A 17,334-nucleotide genomic window follows, 5' to 3' on the forward strand; every position below is an offset into this window, starting at 1 on the left:
GTCTGCATTAACTCCTGTGAAGCTGAATAGAAGACCAGGGACCACAGCCTTGATGCCCTGTTTTATGCTGCCTTAAAACTAATGAATAAGCCAGCTGAAAAAAAGCTTGTCACCAGTGTGTGTATACTTGCTTTTAAAATCGCGGCAGTTGATGGTACAGCCACTGTGGAAAACGGTTTGGTGGGTTCTTAGAAAGTTAAGTATATAATTATCGTATGACCCAGCAATCCCACTTCCAGGTGTATAACCAGAAGAATTGAAAGCAGGAACTCGAACAGATATTTGTGTACCAGTGTTCATAGCAGCATTAGAGACATGTTGAGTGAAATAAGCCAGACAGAAAAGGATAAATATTGTATGGTACATTTATATGAAATAATTAGAATATGCAAATTGAGAGTCAGAAACTAAAATACAGGTTTCCAGGGGCTGGGTGGGAGTAGGCAATAGGGAGTAAATGTTTGGTTGGTGCAGAGTTTCTGTTTGATGGAAAAGTTCTGGTCATGGATGGTGGTAATGGTTGGAACAACATTGTGAATGCATTAATTAACACCACTGAATTGTATATCTGAAAGTGCATAAAATGGGAAATTTTAGGTTTTATATATATTACCAGAATAAAATAAAAGTAAAAAAAAAAAAAGCCAACACAGAGAGTGAATCATAATGTAAACTATGGACTATAGTTAATAGTATAATTATAATAATGTTGTTTCATCAATTGTAGGAAAGGTGCCAAACTAATGGGGTGGGGTTATATGGGAACTATGTATATTCTCCATGATTTTTCTGTAAACCTACAACCCACTCCCCACCCCCTGCCAAAAAAAATATCAAGCCATTAAATGGATACAGGTTTCTTTTTAGGGTGATAAAAATGTCCTAGCATCGATTGTGGTGAAAGTTACACAAATGTCGATGAACTGTATGGTATGTAAATGACATTTCATTAAAGGGTATGAAAAAGGGTATTCCAAAAATTTGAGCAGAAGAGGGGAAAAAACCTAGCCATTGATACTTAGGATTTTATATTGAAAACTGTTGTGTACTTGGGAGAAAATTGCATTTTAAAACTCCTTGTCATTATTTGTGGGAGTAAATCCAAGAAATAACTTTTTTTTTTAAATTTAATTTTATTGAGATTGTTCACACAACAAACAATCATCAAAACAGCCAAAGTGCACAATCAGTTCCTCACGGTACCATCATACAGCTGTGCATCCATCACCACAATTAATTTTTTTTTCAATTTTTAGAACATTTTCATTACTCCAGAAAAGAAATAAAGACAAAAAAAGAAAACTCAAATCCTCCCATACCCCTTACTCCCCCCCATCCATTATTGACTCATAGTATTGGTATAGTACATTTGTTACTGTTGATGAAAGAATGTTAAAATACTACTAGCTGTAGTACATAGTTTGCAATAGGTATACTTTTTTCCTATATACTCCTCTATTATTAACTTCTAGTTTTAGTGTCGCACATTTGTTCTAGTTCATGAAAGAAATTTCTAATACTCGTACAGTTAATCACAGACATTGTCCACCACAAGATTCGCTGTTTTACACATTCCCATATTTTAACCTCCAACTTTCCTTCTGGTGACATATGTGACTCTAAGTGTCCCATTTCCACCACATTCACACCCCATTCACCACTGTTAGTTATTCTCACAATAACATGCTACTGTCACCTCTGTCCATTTCCAAACACTTAAGTTCAACCTAGTTAAAGATTCTGCTCATAATAAGCAACTGCTCCCCACTCTTTAGCCTCGTTCTATATCCTGGTAACTTACATTTCATGTCTATGCGTTTACATATTATAATTAGTTCATGTTAGTGAGACCATACAATATTTGTCCTTATGTGTCTGACTCATTTCACTCAGTATAGTGCCCTCAAGGTTTCTTCATCAACCCATTTTTCTTTTAAGACGGTTTTTTACACCCACCATACATTCTGTCCTAAGTAAACAATCGGTGCTTCCTTGTATAGTCATGTATTTATGTATTCACCACCATCACCACTGTCTATATAAGGACATTTCCATTTCTTCCACAAAGAAGGAGGAAGAGTCAAAGAAGGCAGAGAGACAAAAAAAAGAAAGAAAAAAAATGACAGCAAAAAAGCAACAAAAGGAAAGATAGAATTAAACTAAAGTACAATAAAAGAGACAACATCACCAATGCTGAGAGTCCCATACCCCTCTCTTATGTCCCCCTCTTGTAAGCATTTAGCTTTGGTATATTGTGTTTGTTACTTTAAAGGAAGCATAATATAATGTTTCTGTTAACTATAGTCTCTAGTTTGCATTGATTGTATTATTTCCCCACTACCACCCCATTTTTAACACCTTGCAAGGTTGACATTCATTAGTTCTCCATCATGTAAAAACAAACTTGTACATTTTATCACAATTGTTGAGCACTCTAGGTTTCACTGAGTTTATAGTCCCAGTCTTTATCTTTCCTCTTTCCTTCTGGTGTCTCACATGCTCCTAACCTTCCTTTTTCAACCATAGTCACAGTCATTTTTGTTCAGTGTACTTACATTGCTGTGCTACTGTCACCCAAAATTGTGTTCCAAACCTCTCACTCCTGTCTTTTCCTGTCTGTCTGTAGTGCTCCCTTACAGTATTTCCTGTATAGCAGGTATCTTGTTCACAAACTCGCTCAGTGTCTGTCAGAGAATATTTTAAACTCTCCCTCATATTTGAAGGACAGTTTTGCCAGATATAAGATTCTTGGTTGGTGGTTTTTCTCTTTCAGTATCTTAAATGTATCACCCCACTTCCTTCTTGCCTCCATGGTTTCTACTGAGAAATCTGCACATAGTCTTATCAAGCTTTCTTTGTATGTGGTGGATCACTTTTCTCTTGCTGCTTTCAGGAGTCTCTCTTTATCTTTGATGTTTGATGATCTTATTAAGTTTCATGGTGTAGGTTTATTCAGATCAGTTGTGTTTGGGGTATGCTGCTCTTCTTGAGATCTGTAATTTTAAGTTTTTCATAAGAGATGGGAAATTTTCCTTGTTTATTTCCTCTATTATTGCTTCTGCCTCTTTTCCCTTCTCTTCTCCTTCTGGGACAGCCATGACACGTACATCCATGCGCTTCATGTTGTCATTTAATTCCCTGAGATGTTCGTTGCTCATATTTTTCCATTCTTTTCCCTATCTGTTCTTCTGTGTGTAGGATTTTGGGTTTCTTGTTCTCCAGTTCCTGAGTGTTTTCTTCTGCCTCTTGAGATCTGCTGTTGTATGCCTCCATTGTGTTTTTCATCTCTTTTGTTGTGCCTTTCGTTTCCATTGATTCTGCCAGTTGTTTTTTCATACTTTCAATTTCTACCTTATGTTTGCCCAGTGTTTTCTTTATATCCTTCATCTCTTTTTGACTTAGCATATTTCTTTGAAAATCTTTAATTGATTGTTTCATTAAAGTGAAACAATATCTCATCTGTATCTTAATTGAGGTGTAAGTTTGTTCCTTTGACTGGGGCATATCTTCATTTTTCCTAGTGTTGTTTGTAGTTTGTTGTCTAGGCATCTGGTTTCCTTGGTTACCCCAGTCAGATTTTCCCATCCAGAACAGGTTCAGATATCAGAATGAGGTTATATTCAGTTTCAGGTTTCCCTGAGGATGTGTCTTAGAAGGTTGACAGCATTTCCTGTGAGGTCTCTGGCTGCTGTCCTTTTCCTGACCTGCCCAGCAGGTGGTTTCTGTCAGCCTGTTGCTCCTGACTGATGTAAGGAGTTGTGGCTCCTTTACTTTCTGTTTTGGCTGTTTTCCCCCAGGCTCTGGGGTCTGAGTTCTGAAGGCAAGGCTGGTACAAAAGCTGTGGCCCACCTCCTTCATCTTAGGGAAGATACACCCCCTAGGGAGTTATCGTTTGCATTTGAATTGCTCTCTTGTCTCTCTGACTCTGTTTTCTCCACCCCTGTCTCGGTCAGAGCTCTGTGAACTGAAAATGGCTAAGGCTCTCTCCAGGTTGAGAAAAATAAAAGGATGGAAAGAAAGCCCCCTGTCAGAGCCGGTCCACTACCCCCCAGTTTCGCCTGTCAGCCAGAGATGGCACCTGGTCTTCTGGACTCCCTTTCCTGGGACACAGGAGTTTTCTGGCTCATTAAGGTCAGTTGTCGCTAAAAGCCTCTGCTTGTTAGGAGTTTGTCTGTGTTTGTAGTTTGTATTCAGCAGCCCACATTTGTTAATTAAAACCCCAGTTGGAGTTGGGTTGAGCTATGTTCCCTTGCTCTGTGACTCCTGGTTTCTCTCACAGCAAGGTTTTGCAGCTCAGCCTGCCATGGGGGGAGGGGGATCCCAGCACAGTTCCGCAGATTTTACTTACAGATTTTATGCTTCAATCTCAGCCATTCCACCCAATCCAGGTTGGTTTATGATGTGTGGACAGTCATGGTTGTTCCCCAGCAGTTATTCTAGATTATTTACTAGTTGTTCCTGGTTGTTTATTAGTTTCTCCAGTGGACTGACTGAACTCCACCCCTTTCTCTGCCACCATCTTGCCACCCCTCCAAGAAATAACTTTTTGTTTCTTGCCCTAATCAATTTCTATTTTCAAGATATATTTTGGATCAAGTACAGTTCTATCTCTATTACTACTGTATTAAAGACTTGCTTTATTTATTTACTTGTTTATTTGGTTAGAAAGTTAATCTGTGCTCATTATTCTACTTCTCAGAGCTGATTTGCTGTTAATAGTTTGCTCTCCATTTCTTCCAATTCTTTGTGTACATATGTGGTAAATGTTATTCTTTTCCATTGAAAATAGAATCATGCAGTATGTATTTTTTGTTATTAGAGAAGTTGTACATTTACAGAAAAGTCATGGAGGTAATACAGAGTCCCCATATACATACACAAACATAGTTTTCCCTATCATTAATACTTTGTATTGTGTGGAACCTGTGTTACAATTGATGAAATAATGCTATTATAATTCTACTATTATACTATTAGCTATAGTCCCTTATTTACATTAGGGTTCCCTGTGCCGTACAGTCCTATGTTTGTTTTTTTTAATTAGAAGAGTTGTAGTTGTACAGAAATATTATGTTTAAAATACAGAGTTTCCATGTTCCACTCTTACTAACACCTTGCATTGGTGCATTAGTGTGGTATACTTGTTACAACTCTTAAAAGAACATTTTTACAGTTTTACTATTAACTATAGTCCATTGTTTACGATAGGATTCACTGTGTTGTACAGTCCTATGTGTTTTTTTTTTATTCTATTAACATATTTATAACCTAAAATTTCCCATTTTACCCACATTCACATTCATGTATTTCAGCTGTGTTAATTACATTCACATTGTTGCACTACCATCACCACCACTATCACTAAAACTTTTCCACCACCTCAAAGGGAAATTCTGTCCAAATTAAACATTAACATAATTCCCTACGCCCACCCAGGCTCCTGGTAACCTATGTTCTAAATTCTGACTCTTATGAGTTTGCTTATTTTAATTATTTTTTATCAGTGAGCTCATGGAATATTTATCCTTTTGTGTCTAGTTTATTTCACTCAACATGATGTCTTCAAGTTTCATCCTGATACATGTTGCATGCATCAGAATGTCATTCCTTTTTACAGCTAAATAATATTCCGTTGTGTGAATATACCGCATTTTGTTTATCCATTTATCAGTTGGTGGAAACTTTGGTTGTTTCCATCTTTTGGCAAGTGTGAATAATGCTATTAAGAAGATCAGTGTGCAAAATCTTTTGGAGTCCCTGCTTTCAATTATTTTTTGTATTTACTTAGAAGTTGGATTGCCAGGTTATATAGTAATTATAAACTTAACTTTCTTGCAAACTGTCTTCCGCAGTGATTGCACCATTGTACATTCCGACCAACAATGAATGAGTATCCCTATTTCTGCACATCCTCTCCAATACTTGTAATTTTTTGTTTTTTTTTTTTAGTAGTAGCCATTCTTCTGGGGTGAAATGGAATCTCATTGTGATTGAGATTTGCATTTCTCTATATGGCTAATGATGTTGAACACCTTTGCAAGTGCTTTTTGGCAATTTGTATTTATTTGGAGAAATGTCTATTTAAGTCTTTTACCTACTTTTAATTGGGTTGTTTGTCTTTTTGTTATTGAGTTGAAGGATTTCTTTATATATTCTGGATATTAATCCTTATTGCATATGTAGTTTCGAAAAATATTTTCTCTCATTGTGTAGGTTGTCCATTTTACTTCCATGATAAAGTCTTTTCAGATGCAAGGTTTTTAATTTTGTTGAGGTCCTGTTTATATGTTTTTTATTTTGTTGCCTATGCTTTGGGTGTAAAGTCTGAGAAATCATTGCCTAACACAAGGTCCTGAAGATGCTTCTCTACATTTTCTTCTAGGAGTTAGCTAGTTCTGGCTCTTATATTTAGGTCTTGGATCCATTTTGATTTGATTTTTGTAGGTAATGTGCGGTGGATGTCCAACTTCATTCTTTTTTGTTTACTGTGGTTTGTAATGAGTTTTAAGATTGGGAAGTGTGAGTCCTCTAATTTTGTTCTTTTTCATTGGCTTTGGCTATTCAGGGCCCTTCTTTATCTTTCCATATAAATTTGATGATTGACTTTTTCATTTCTGCAAAGAAGGTTGTTAGAATTTTTATTGGGATTGTGTTGATAGGGAATCTGTAAATTGCTTTGGGTATAATTGACATCTTGACAACGTTTAATCTTCCAATCCATGAACAAGGAATGTCTTTCCATTCATTTAGGTTTTCGTTGATTTCTTTTCGCAATATTTTTTAGTTTTCTGTGTACAAATTCTTAACATCCTTGGTTAGATTTATTCCTAGATATTTGATTCTTTTAGTTGCTGTTGCTATTGTAAATGGAAGTTTTTTTCTTGAGTTCTTCTTGTTGTTCGTTTGCTAGTGTGTGGAAACACTGCTGATTGTTGATCTTGTATCCCACCACTTCAGTGATTTCATTCATTAGCTCAAGGAGCTTTGTTTTGGATTTCTCAAGGTTTTCTGTAATAGGATCATGTCATCTGCAAACAGGGAAAGTTTTACTTCTTCCTATTTAATTTGGATGTCTTTTATTTCTTTTTCTTAACTATTTGCTCTGTCTAGGATTTTCAGTATGTTTATTTACAGCAGTGACAGTGGGCATACCTTGTCTTGTTTCTTATCTTAGAGGGAAAGCTTTCAGTCTTTCTCCATTAAGTAGGATGTTAACCGTAGAATTATCATATATGTGTTTATCATGTTGAGGAAGTTTCCTTCTTCTAGTTTTCTAAGTGTTTTTATCAAGAAGAGGTGCTGGATTTTGTCAGATGCCTTTTCTGTGTTGATTGAGAGGAACATTTTTTTTTTTTTTTCCTCCCTTCATTCTGTTAATGTGTTGTATTACATTAATTGATTTTTTTATGTTGAGCCACCCTTGCATACCAGGGATAAATGCCCACTTGATCATGGTATACAATTCTTTAAATTTGCAGTTGGGTTTGGTTTGCTATGTTTTGCTGAGGATTTTGCAGCTATATAACAGAAAATGGCATGTAGTTTTCTGTTTTTGTGGTATCTGACTTCGGTGTGAAGGTGATTTTGGCCTGGAAGAATGAACTGAATAATATTCCCTCTTCTTCAGTTTTTTGGAAGAGTTTGATCAAGGTTGGCATTAATAATTCTTGGAATATTTGGTAAAATTTCTCTGTGAATCCATTGGGTGCTGGGCTTTTCTTTGTTGGGAGGTTTTTGATTATTGATTCAATCTCTTTACTAGTTTTTGTTTGCTGTGATTTCTATTTCTTCTTGGGTCAGTGTAGGTAGTTTGTATATTTCTAGGAATTTGCCCAATTCATCTAGATTATCTAAGTTGTTGGTGTACAGTTGTTCATAGTACCCTCTTATAGTCTGTTCTAGTTTGCTAAGCTGCTGAAATGCTGAGGCCGAGAAAAATGTCCAAATCAAGCCATCATCAAAGTGAAGCATTCTTCCTGAAGACCTGCTGCCAGCAATCTTGGAGTTCTCCGTCACATGGCAAGGCACATGGCAGTGACTGCTTGTCTTTTCTTCCGGGTTTCATTGCTTTCAGCTTCTTGCTTCCCTGGCTTTTTCTCTTTCTCTGATTTACAGTCTCTTATAAAGGACTCTGGTCAGAGGATTAAGACCTATCTTGAATGAGGTGGGGTCACATCTTAACTTAAGATCCTACTTTCCCAAAGGTCCTACTTACAATGGGTCCACACTCACAGGAATGGATTAATTTTAAGAACATACTTTTCCAGGGTCCACTCAGCCCCAAACCATCACATAGTCCTTTTTATTTCAGTGGGGTTGGAACTAATGTCCCCTTTTCATTCCTTATTTAGTCATTTGTGGCCTCTTATTTTTTCTGTCAGAAAGGCTTCTCAATTTTTTTGATCTTTTCAAAGAACCAACTTTTGATTTTGTTGATTCTCTCTATTGTTTTTTTCTTCCCTATCTCATTTATCTCCATTCTAATCTTTATTATATTCTTTCTTCTGCTTGCTTTTAGTTTATTTTGCTGTTGTACTTCTTGTTCTTCCAGTTTTGAGGTGAGACCTCTAGTTTGAAATTTTTCTTCTTTTTTAATATAAGGAACTAAAACTATAGATTTACCTCTCAGCACTGCCTTTGCTGCATCTTATTTGTTTTGTTATGTCATATTTGCATTTTTAATTGCTTCAGGATAGTTTCCCTTTTGATTCCCTCTCTACCCCATTGAGTAAGAGTATGTTGTTTGATTTCCACATATTTTTGCATTTTCTGTTTCTCTGTTATTGATTTCTAGCATCATTCCATTGTGATAGGAGAAGATACATTTTTTGATTTCCATGTGTGCCAGTTTGAATGTATTATGTCCCCCAGAACACCATTATCTTTGATGCAATCTTGTGTGGGTGGATGTATTAGTGTTGATTAGATTGTAATTCTTTGAGTGTTTCCATGGAGATGTGACACCCAACTGTAGGTGATAATCCTGATTGGATAATTTCCATGGAGGTGTGGCCCTGCCCATTTGGCGTGGGCCTTGATTAGTTTACTAGAGCACCGAATAAGATCAGACAGAACGAGTAAGCTTGCTACAGCCAGGAGGGAAACTTTGAAGAATGCACAGGATCTGGGAGAGGAATGTGCCGGGAGAAAGCCATTTTGAAACCAGAACTCCGGAGCAGACACCAGCCACGTGCCTTCCCAGCTAACAGAGATTTTCCGGATGCCATTGGACATCCTCTAGTGAAGGTACCCGATTGTTGATGCCTTACCTTGGACACTTTACGGCCTTAAGACTGTAACTGTGTAACCAAATACACCCCCTTTATAAAAGCCAAAACCCAAACCCCCCCCCCCAAAAAAAAGAGGGAGAGATTAAGACATTCCCCAAATAAACAAAAGGTGAGAGAATTCATCACTACTAGACCTGCTTTATAAACAGTGCTACAGGGAGTAATTCAGACTGAAAGAAAAGGACACCAGACAGTGGTTCAAAGTGGCATGAAGAAATAAAAACCTGCAGTAAAGGTAGCCATTTTGGGTAATTATAAATGCCAGTACTATTGTGTCTTCTTGCTCGTAGGTTGCAGTCTCCAGAATGTCTCTGTATGCTGCTGTTAGCTCCTTCTGTCTATGAACCCTTTTTATAGGACTCCAGTGATTTAATTAAGACCCACCCTAATGGGTGGGGTGACACTTCCATGGAAATTATCCAGTCAAAGGTCTTGCCCACAGTTGATTGAGTCATATCTCCATGGAGACAGTCAATCAATAGGTTCCAGTCTAATCAACACTAATACATCTGCCCCTACAAGATTGTGTTAAAGAATATGGCTTTTTCTGGGGGACATGTTATATACAAACCACACTCCCCAAGTGCTGTGGACATTTTTTGCTTTGAAATATTTCTTGTGTCCAATGTTAGTTCCTCATTGTCATTGCCTCACTCGAGTTCAGACTTTACTTATTCATTCTTGGACCATTAGAGCAACTTTCCAGCTGGCCGTTCCAGTAGGACTTGATCTTCCACTTTCAATCCATCCTACTTACTTCATAAGTTCTCCCTCATTTTTGAAAAGCAGTCTCACCAAATGTAAAATTCTTGTTTGGCAATTGTTTTCTTTCAGCACTTTAAGTATTTCAACCTACTGCTTTCTTGCCTTCACAGTTTCTGATGAGTAATCAACCCTCAGTCTAATTTGGACTCCCTCCTAGGTAACACATTGTTTTTCTTTTTGCATCTTTCAGAACTGTTTCCTTGTCCTTTGTATTCAACAGTTTGATCAGTATGTGACAGAGCATATTTTTCTTCAGGTTTATCCTGTTTGTTTTTCTCTGGCCTTATTCACATATTCTCTGCATATTCATATCTTTTGTTAAGTTTGGAAAGTTTTCTGTCATTATTTCTTTGAATATTCCTTCTGCCTTTTTCTCTCTGTCTGGGACCCCCATAATGCATACACTGGTACTCTTGATAGTGTCCCAGAAGTCTCTTAGACTATTTTTGCTTTTTATAATTCTTGTTTCTTTCCACTCCTTAGCTTGACTCATTTCAGTTGTCTTGTCTTCAAGTTTGCCAATCCTTTCTTCTGCCAACTCCAGTCTGCTTTTGAAACCCTCCTGGGAATTTTTCATTTCAGTTATTGGTCGTTGACTCTAGTAGTTCTGTTTGGTTCCTTTTAAAATTTCTGTCTCTTTATTCCGATTCTCATATTTTTATTCATTGTTTTCCTGATATCCTTTAGCTCTTTATATTTTCTTCCATCTCCTTGAGAATGTTGATAATCAGTTTTTAAAAGTATTTGTCTTGTATGTTCACAGTCTGATCTTCTTTGTTGGTGTTTTTTGATTCTTATTCTCTTCCTTTAGATGGGCTGTCATTTACTGTTCCTTATTTGTCTTGTAGCCTTTACATATTAATATTTAAAATGTTATTTCTGGGATATATTGCCTGAGATATGTGTTCCTTGAGTTTGTAATTAGCTGATGATATGGCAGAGATTTTCTTGAGTGTCAGCTCTCCTATCAGGAAGGTCTACCCAAGGTGAATGCAAAATGCAGGGTAATCTGACTTTTAGAATTTTGGGCAAATGAGAACCAGTAGTTATGAGGGGAAAACTTTGAAGCATGGTAGCTTCAGACTTTTGATTTTATGGTTTAGGATTTCAGGTTTATGTTCTATTTTAATTGCCTCTTTCAGGATTTATGATTATGTTTTGGGGGTTGGTGGATAGCACAATCAGATATGTGTAATTTCTGTATTATATCGAAGTGATGGAATCACTTACAGGATTCAGGCCCTTCGTTTCTGGTGTGTAATTTTTTTTTACTAATCTGCATTATAATGTTATTTTTGCTTACTGAAGACTAGTTTTAATGGTTACCTCAAAGAAAATACTTATTTTGGTTGGAACAAATTTGCTTGAAATCCCCAGGATAAGTAAAAAATTGAAGTTAGATAATACATTTTTTCTTTGCCTTAAATGTGAAAATTGCAGAGCCAAGAGGTAATGTTTGGATTCATAGGAAGACTGGTTTTATGTTATATTCTTAATATTGCAATCAAAATGCTAAGGATTTTTATTGTTATATAGTCTCATGTTAATTGTAACATTTTGATTTGCTGTGTCCTGTTTTATATGGCAAGTTTATGAGGGATCACTTCAATGTAACAAAGTTTCTAAAATGTATTTTCTGTTTTCTGTGAGCTATGGAAATAGTAGCTTTCAGGTTGCACAGCACGCACTTACAGCATTGCTTTTATTTCCAGCAAATATATTCAATTCTTTATTTTATTTTCACTAAAGAAAAAGAAAAACAGCTATTTTGATTTTGAGTAGAAAATGGTTAAAGTTATATTTAATTATCTTATTTCATCTATAAAATTGATATTTTTAACATTTTCTTTGCTGTGATTTGCTAATCCAAGATTTACGGTATTAAATAGCAGTAAAGGTTTTCTAGGATTGTGTCTGGTTCTATTAATTTCCCATCGGTTGATGGTTAAAATTCTGCTAGCTAATATGCTGTTACTTTCCTTTTTGTTAAATTTTTATCTTTTTTTTTTAAGTGCTCAAGTTTTTAAGTTTACTGTAAAACTTAGATTAGGGACTTTAAGTCTATAACGTGCTTTGTGTATTCATTTCCTATATATGATTAGCTCTGTGCTGTCATAACTCAGAAGTCAAGATTTATTTTTTGTTTTTTTAGTTAATTAATTAGGAGCCCCATAATGCTTGTTAAAATGATTAAAGTGGGACTTAGTAATGTATTTTAAAAAGTGCCATTTTTCTCTTTTCTAAGTTATGTTGAATATTATTTCTTCAAAATTTAAGAATTAATTTCATTAATGTTACCTTTAGGTAAATATGAAGTATGTACATGTGTGTGAATTTGTGTATATATATGTGTAGTCAATTGTAAAATCCTACAGTAAGCAACATTAATAGTCAAAATAAGGGAAAACCATTCACCTGAACATTAGAATTGCACATTAGCTAATGTAGGGTTATTGTATTCTCGAGTCATTTTGATCTCTGTTTTTGTTAAACTAAAAATCTTTTTGAAATTCTAGGGAGAAAAAAATAGTGGCTTTGATATCCTCTACCATAATATGAAACATGGACAGATATCAACGAAAGAACTAGCAGATTTTGTAAGAGAAAGGTATGTATTTCTTTACTAAGTATTTTGTTTTGACTATTTGCAATTTAAATTTTAGAATATAAACATTGAGAAATCTTTTAATTGAATTTGGAGTTAAGTAATCAAGTATTCTTTTAAAAATTGTACTATAATTATACTTTAAAGTAGTGGTTATCTTTTCTATACACTTGATGGATATGCAGTGTCTCAATGTGGCATTGTTAACCCCCCTGGTTTGCAAATCACTGCATGAAAATATGTGCGTATTTTTCATTGGATGTCCTACCAAGGTAACACAGTAGAAAAGTTGAGGAATTTTGTAGTATAAAATATTACCATTTCTTTAAGTAAGTTATTATACAAACATGCTAACAGAATGTGAAAACACTTAAGTTTTCAGAACTTGTAGTTTATTATTTATTATGTAAGTTTTATTTAAGAAAAAGACAAGCCTTAACTATACATTTTTTACATCCTGCAAATTTACAAAATGTGACTTTTTAAAATTCTTATACGAATCAATTTAAAAATTATTAAAAATCAATATAATTTATGATCAAAATCAAATATAACCCACCTGTCATGCTGCTTCCTGGATCTGTTTTGTGGTTAGACCCACTTGGTAATTTTCATTTGAACATACTTTAAATGTTGCTTTGTTATTATGGGTGTAATTTGCCTTTGTCTACAATATGCCATTCATTCATTTATTCTTTTGACAATATGCATCATGTGTCTGTTGTGTGCCAGACACTTGTCTGGATGCTGGGGGATACAGTTACAACGGTACAGTTTCTGCCTTCATTGAGTTTACAGAGTGGTGGGAATTAGTAGGGGCAAATTATTTCACTAAGACCAATCCTTTTCTGGCTTCCACCTCTCCACTGGAGTCAAGAAGGAGTTCAAAAGCTCCAGGTGCTTTGGGTAATGCTGCTCCCTCCCTGACTTCTACGTTATCATTGGCAGGATGAAGGGGAGGCCCTAGAATTATTCGCCCTTCTGGCATGTCTCCTAGCCTTACCTGTCTCCCAACACTTAGGGCACTGCCAACACTGTCTACCTTGTGACTATAGGGGAGATGTAATTATGCCTTATATCCCTGTTTATGTCAGTCACCTTAAGAAGTCCAGGACTCTTGAGTCATGTCTCCGTTCCAGAATCTTAAGTCCTTTATGATTCTGCAGGCAGTGAGATAACCCCTTCTTCTTCTCCCCCCGCCTATTTTATTTGTTTTCATTGCATTTAAAACTGTCGGACATGTGACATTTTACTTATTTATTTGTGTCTCTCCCCACTAAAATATAAACTCCACAAGGGCAGGGATTTTGTCTTTCTGTTTATAGCTGTATCTCTTGCACTTGGGATAGTTCTTGGCACTTAGTAGGCCCTTAGTAAAGGTTTTTTGAGTCTCTGCCTTCACGACCCTCATTATTTTTGCTTGAACTATAGCAGTGCCTTCTAATTGATCTATCTACATTTCATTTTTATTCTTTGCAACCTGTTCTCCACGCTGTATTCTGAATGCTTTTTTTTTTTAAACTACAGATCAGTGTCATCTCTCCTATTTAAAACACTGCAAGGGTTCCTTACTTTTTAAGATACCCTTGCATGGTTTGACCCCAATCTACCGTTCAAGCCTAAGCTCACATCAGGTTCCTCCTTATTCTTTCCCCTCTAACCACACTGGCCATTTATTGCCAGGCTTCTTCCAGTCCAGGCTTTGCACATGCCTATGCCCCTTTTCACCTAGTTATTGCCTACTTATCCTTTAGAGCTCATCTCTGTGGTCATTCTCCAGAATACCTTCTTGATCTCTTTGACTAGGTCAAAGACACCTATTAGATTCTCTTTCCACTTCATGTATCTAGGTAGTACTTATACAGTTTTGTAACTATTCATTTTGTTACTTGTTTCTGTGTTCTATTAGTATTCTGTTGTGTCCCATTGCCTAGTATAGAGCCTGGCACCACTAGATACTCATGTTTCTTGACAAAGTGAATGAGAAAGAAAGGAAGAAAAGATAGAACACATAAACATATACTGTGCACTAAGGACTTTGTGTATATTAGCTCATTTAACTCTCAAAAATCTTGAGTCACATTTTACAGATGAGAAAATTGGGACCCAAAAAGGTTAAATTACTTCCTAAGTCAGTCAGTCATTCAGATTTTACCTCTCTCCTTCTCTTCCTTCCTCCCTTCCTTCCTACAGCAGCTTTATTGAGATATTGTTAACATATAATAAACTGCACATACTTAAAGTGTATACCTTGATACATTTTGACATGGGTGCACACTCATGAAACTAACACTGCTGTCAAGATTGAACATATCCATCATTCCCTTTGTAATTCTTCCCTCCCACACCTTCCCACATTCCCATCCCTAAGCAACCACTAATTTACATCTGACATTTCAGTCTGTTTGCATTTTCTAGAATGTGTCGGGCTGCTTTCAATCAGCATAATTTTGATGTTTATCCGTGTTGTTGCATGCATCAGTAATTGATTCATTTTTAATGATAAGTTCATATTCCGTTTATGAATATACTCCAATTTGTTTATCCATTCATCTGTAGAGGGAATTGTACCTGTTTTTTGAAATTTATATTAAGTATGTTTCAATTCAATCATAAAGTAGGTATTCTTTTGCCTGGCTCCTATTACTCAGCATGGTTTGGTAGATTCATTTGTATTGTTGAGTATAGTTGTCATTCATTTACAATGCTATTTAATATTAATTGTATAAATATGCCAAAACATACTTACCTACTCTGTTGTTGATGGACATTTGAATGGTTCCCAGCTTTTAACTGTTACAAAAAGTGTTGCTTTGATATTTACTAGATTTTTTCCTATTGTTATCAGATTATGAGAGTCCCCTTTTATTTATTAGTTACGCTAATTTTTTTTTTCCTTTTAAATCACTAATGCTTATTGAATTTGATCAAATACTTTTCTTGTAGCTGTTGAGATGATAGACTTTCCCTTTATTTTCTTGTTAATTGATTTACACTGAATTTTGAATGTTAAACCAACTTCCCATTGCTGGTATAAACCCCATATGGTTGAGATGTGTTATCCTTTTGGTATATTGATAGAATAGTTTGCTACTGTTTTATTTAGGAATTTTGCATCTGTATTTCTTAGTGAGATTACCCTGTAAATTCCCTTTCTCTAAATGTCCTTGTTAGATTTTGGTATCAAGATTTGTTAGCCTCATAAAATGAGTTGGGGAATGTACTCTATTTTTGTATTCTTTGGAAAATTTTTTGGAAGATCATTGTTTCTTCCTTAATGTGTTTAATAGAATTTGTGCTTCGAATTGTCTTTGCAGGAAGGTATTAAAAATTATTTATTCAACTTCTTCAGTAGTTATAGAATTGCTCAGATTTCACAGTTCTTCTGTGAATATTGTTATATTTTTCTAGAAATTTTCCCATTTCATCTAAATTTTCAAATTTATTGGCAAAAAACAAATTCTTAATATCCTTTTATGATGTTTTTAATGTCTGCAAATCTGTAGTGATGTCTCACTTTTCATTCCCGACATTACTTATTTGTGTTTTCTCTGTTCTTCATGATCAGTCTCATTTGCAGTTTATTGGTTTTAATAGTTATTGTATTTTATTTTATTATTTTTTTTACAAAGAACCAACTATTAGCTTCATTGAATCCTCTCTTTTATATGTTTGTTTTCTACTTCATTAACTTCTCTTCCTTCTTTTCTTAGACTTTGTGTTTCATTTGCTGCTATTTTTCAAACATTTTGAGATGGATGCTTAACTTAATGATTTCAGCCTTTCTTTTCTGTTATGTTCGTTTAAGCCTATAAATTTCCCTCAAGCAGTGCTGTTACTGCATCCCACCCATTTGGAGAAGTAGGATTTTCATCATATTTAATTTAAATATATTCTAAGTTGCATTATGCTTTCTTCTTTGCCCTGGTTTATTTTGACATGTATTTCTTAATTTTCAAATATGTGTGGATTTTTTTTAAATTCAGTTTTATTGAGATATAGTCACTGTGTGTGGATTTTTAAAGGTTTATTTTTGCTATTGGTTTCAAACTTAATTACATTGTGGTCAGAGAACATAATCTGTGTGATTTCAGTGTTTTGAAATTTGTTGACACTTGTTTAAGTCCCAGAATTTGGTCAGTTTTGATGTGTATTCTGTTTGTGCCTGAAAAGAATATATTTTGTGTTCATTGGATATAGGCTTTTCTGTGTATTCTTTAGGGCAAGTTTGTTAATTCTGGTGTTTAATTTTAATATGGTTTTTGTTTTTTTTTTATCCTGCTCATTTTATCAGTTACTAAGAGAATTGAGCTAACAGTCTCCCATTTTGATTGTGATTTTGTCCATGTAGTTCTGGCCATTTTTTACTTCATATTTTGAGGCCACGTTAATAGGTGGGTACAAATTTAGAACTGTTATATCTTCTAGGTGACTTGAATCTTTTATCATTGTGAGGTATCCTTTTATATCTTGAGCAGTGTTTTTTTTTCCCTTGAAGATTACTTTGTTATTATTATAGCTTCAGCAGTTTACTTTTTGTTGGTTTTTGCAAGATACATATATTTTTTCTATTCTTTTCTGTAGTCTTATGATTTAGATTTGTTTCTCTCCTTTGTCTTTTAAGTGGAGCATTTAATTCATTCACGTTCAATATAATTGCTCTTATATTTGGGT

The 17,334-nt window shown here is 35.1% G+C and overlaps 1 protein-coding gene across 1 annotated transcript in view; it reads left to right on the forward strand.

Moving 5' to 3' along the window:
- The window catches only part of FCHO2 (FCH and mu domain containing endocytic adaptor 2), a 168,437-nt gene that overhangs the window by 29,099 nt on the left and 122,004 nt on the right, over positions 1 to 17,334 (forward strand). The window contains 1 exon segment of the mRNA XM_037802054.1: positions 12,572 to 12,663. Within this exon segment, the coding sequence (XP_037657982.1) occupies positions 12,572 to 12,663 (92 nt within the window).

This window comes from Choloepus didactylus, chromosome 13 (assembly GCF_015220235.1).
Source record: "Choloepus didactylus isolate mChoDid1 chromosome 13, mChoDid1.pri, whole genome shotgun sequence".
NCBI classification, from domain to species: domain Eukaryota; kingdom Metazoa; phylum Chordata; class Mammalia; order Pilosa; family Megalonychidae; genus Choloepus; species Choloepus didactylus.